Source organism: Solanum tuberosum, unplaced genomic scaffold (assembly GCF_000226075.1).
Source record: "Solanum tuberosum cultivar DM 1-3 516 R44 unplaced genomic scaffold, SolTub_3.0 contig04075, whole genome shotgun sequence".
Classification (NCBI taxonomy): domain Eukaryota; kingdom Viridiplantae; phylum Streptophyta; class Magnoliopsida; order Solanales; family Solanaceae; genus Solanum; species Solanum tuberosum.
Genome location: NW_006245103.1, coordinates 1 through 515, shown reverse-complemented (window position 1 = coordinate 515; position 515 = coordinate 1). Strand labels below are relative to the sequence as shown.

At 40.8% G+C, this 515-nt stretch overlaps 1 protein-coding gene across 1 annotated transcript; it reads left to right on the top strand.

Moving 5' to 3' along the window:
* Positions 1-7: 7 nt before the first annotated feature.
* LOC102597314 (geranylgeranyl transferase type-2 subunit beta-like) lies at positions 8-509 on the top strand (the record flags this gene model as incomplete). Its single annotated transcript, XM_006368086.1, has 3 exons — positions 8-151; positions 233-331; positions 447-509. Coding segments are annotated over 3 exons (306 nt in total), but the record flags the coding sequence as incomplete, so codon positions are not given.
* Between the last annotated feature and the right edge of the window lie 6 nt (positions 510-515).

Here is a 515-nt window from a genome sequence, read left to right as displayed (position 1 = left end):
CTATGCTACCATTGCAGTTTTCTGTTGCGTGGCAGCTCTCGCAATTACAGGGTCTCTACATCATGTTGATAAGGACCTCCTTGGTTGGTGGTTATGTGAAAGACAAGTCAAATCTGGGGGTCTAAATGGGCGCCCAGAGAAGCTTCCTGATGTTTGTTACTCTTGCTACATTGAATTTTTTATTGACAGGTCAGTTTTGAGTTTTACTGAGGGTCATGTTGTTGCTTCTCAGGTCTGCTACTCTTGGTGGGTTCTCTCCAGCTTAATTATGATCGACAGGGTTCATTGGATTGACAAGGGAAAGCTTGTAAAATTTATTTTGGACTGTCAGGTTACATTCGAATATAACAACTCCCTTCACTTGAAGCTTGGCATTGAATACTATATCTTTGTGTAGTTGTCCAACATTTTTGTAAAGCCTGAGTTATATTCCTTTCACAATGTAGGACAAGGAGAATGGTGGAATTTCAGATAGGCCAGATGATGCAGTTGATGTCTTCCATACTTACTTTGGA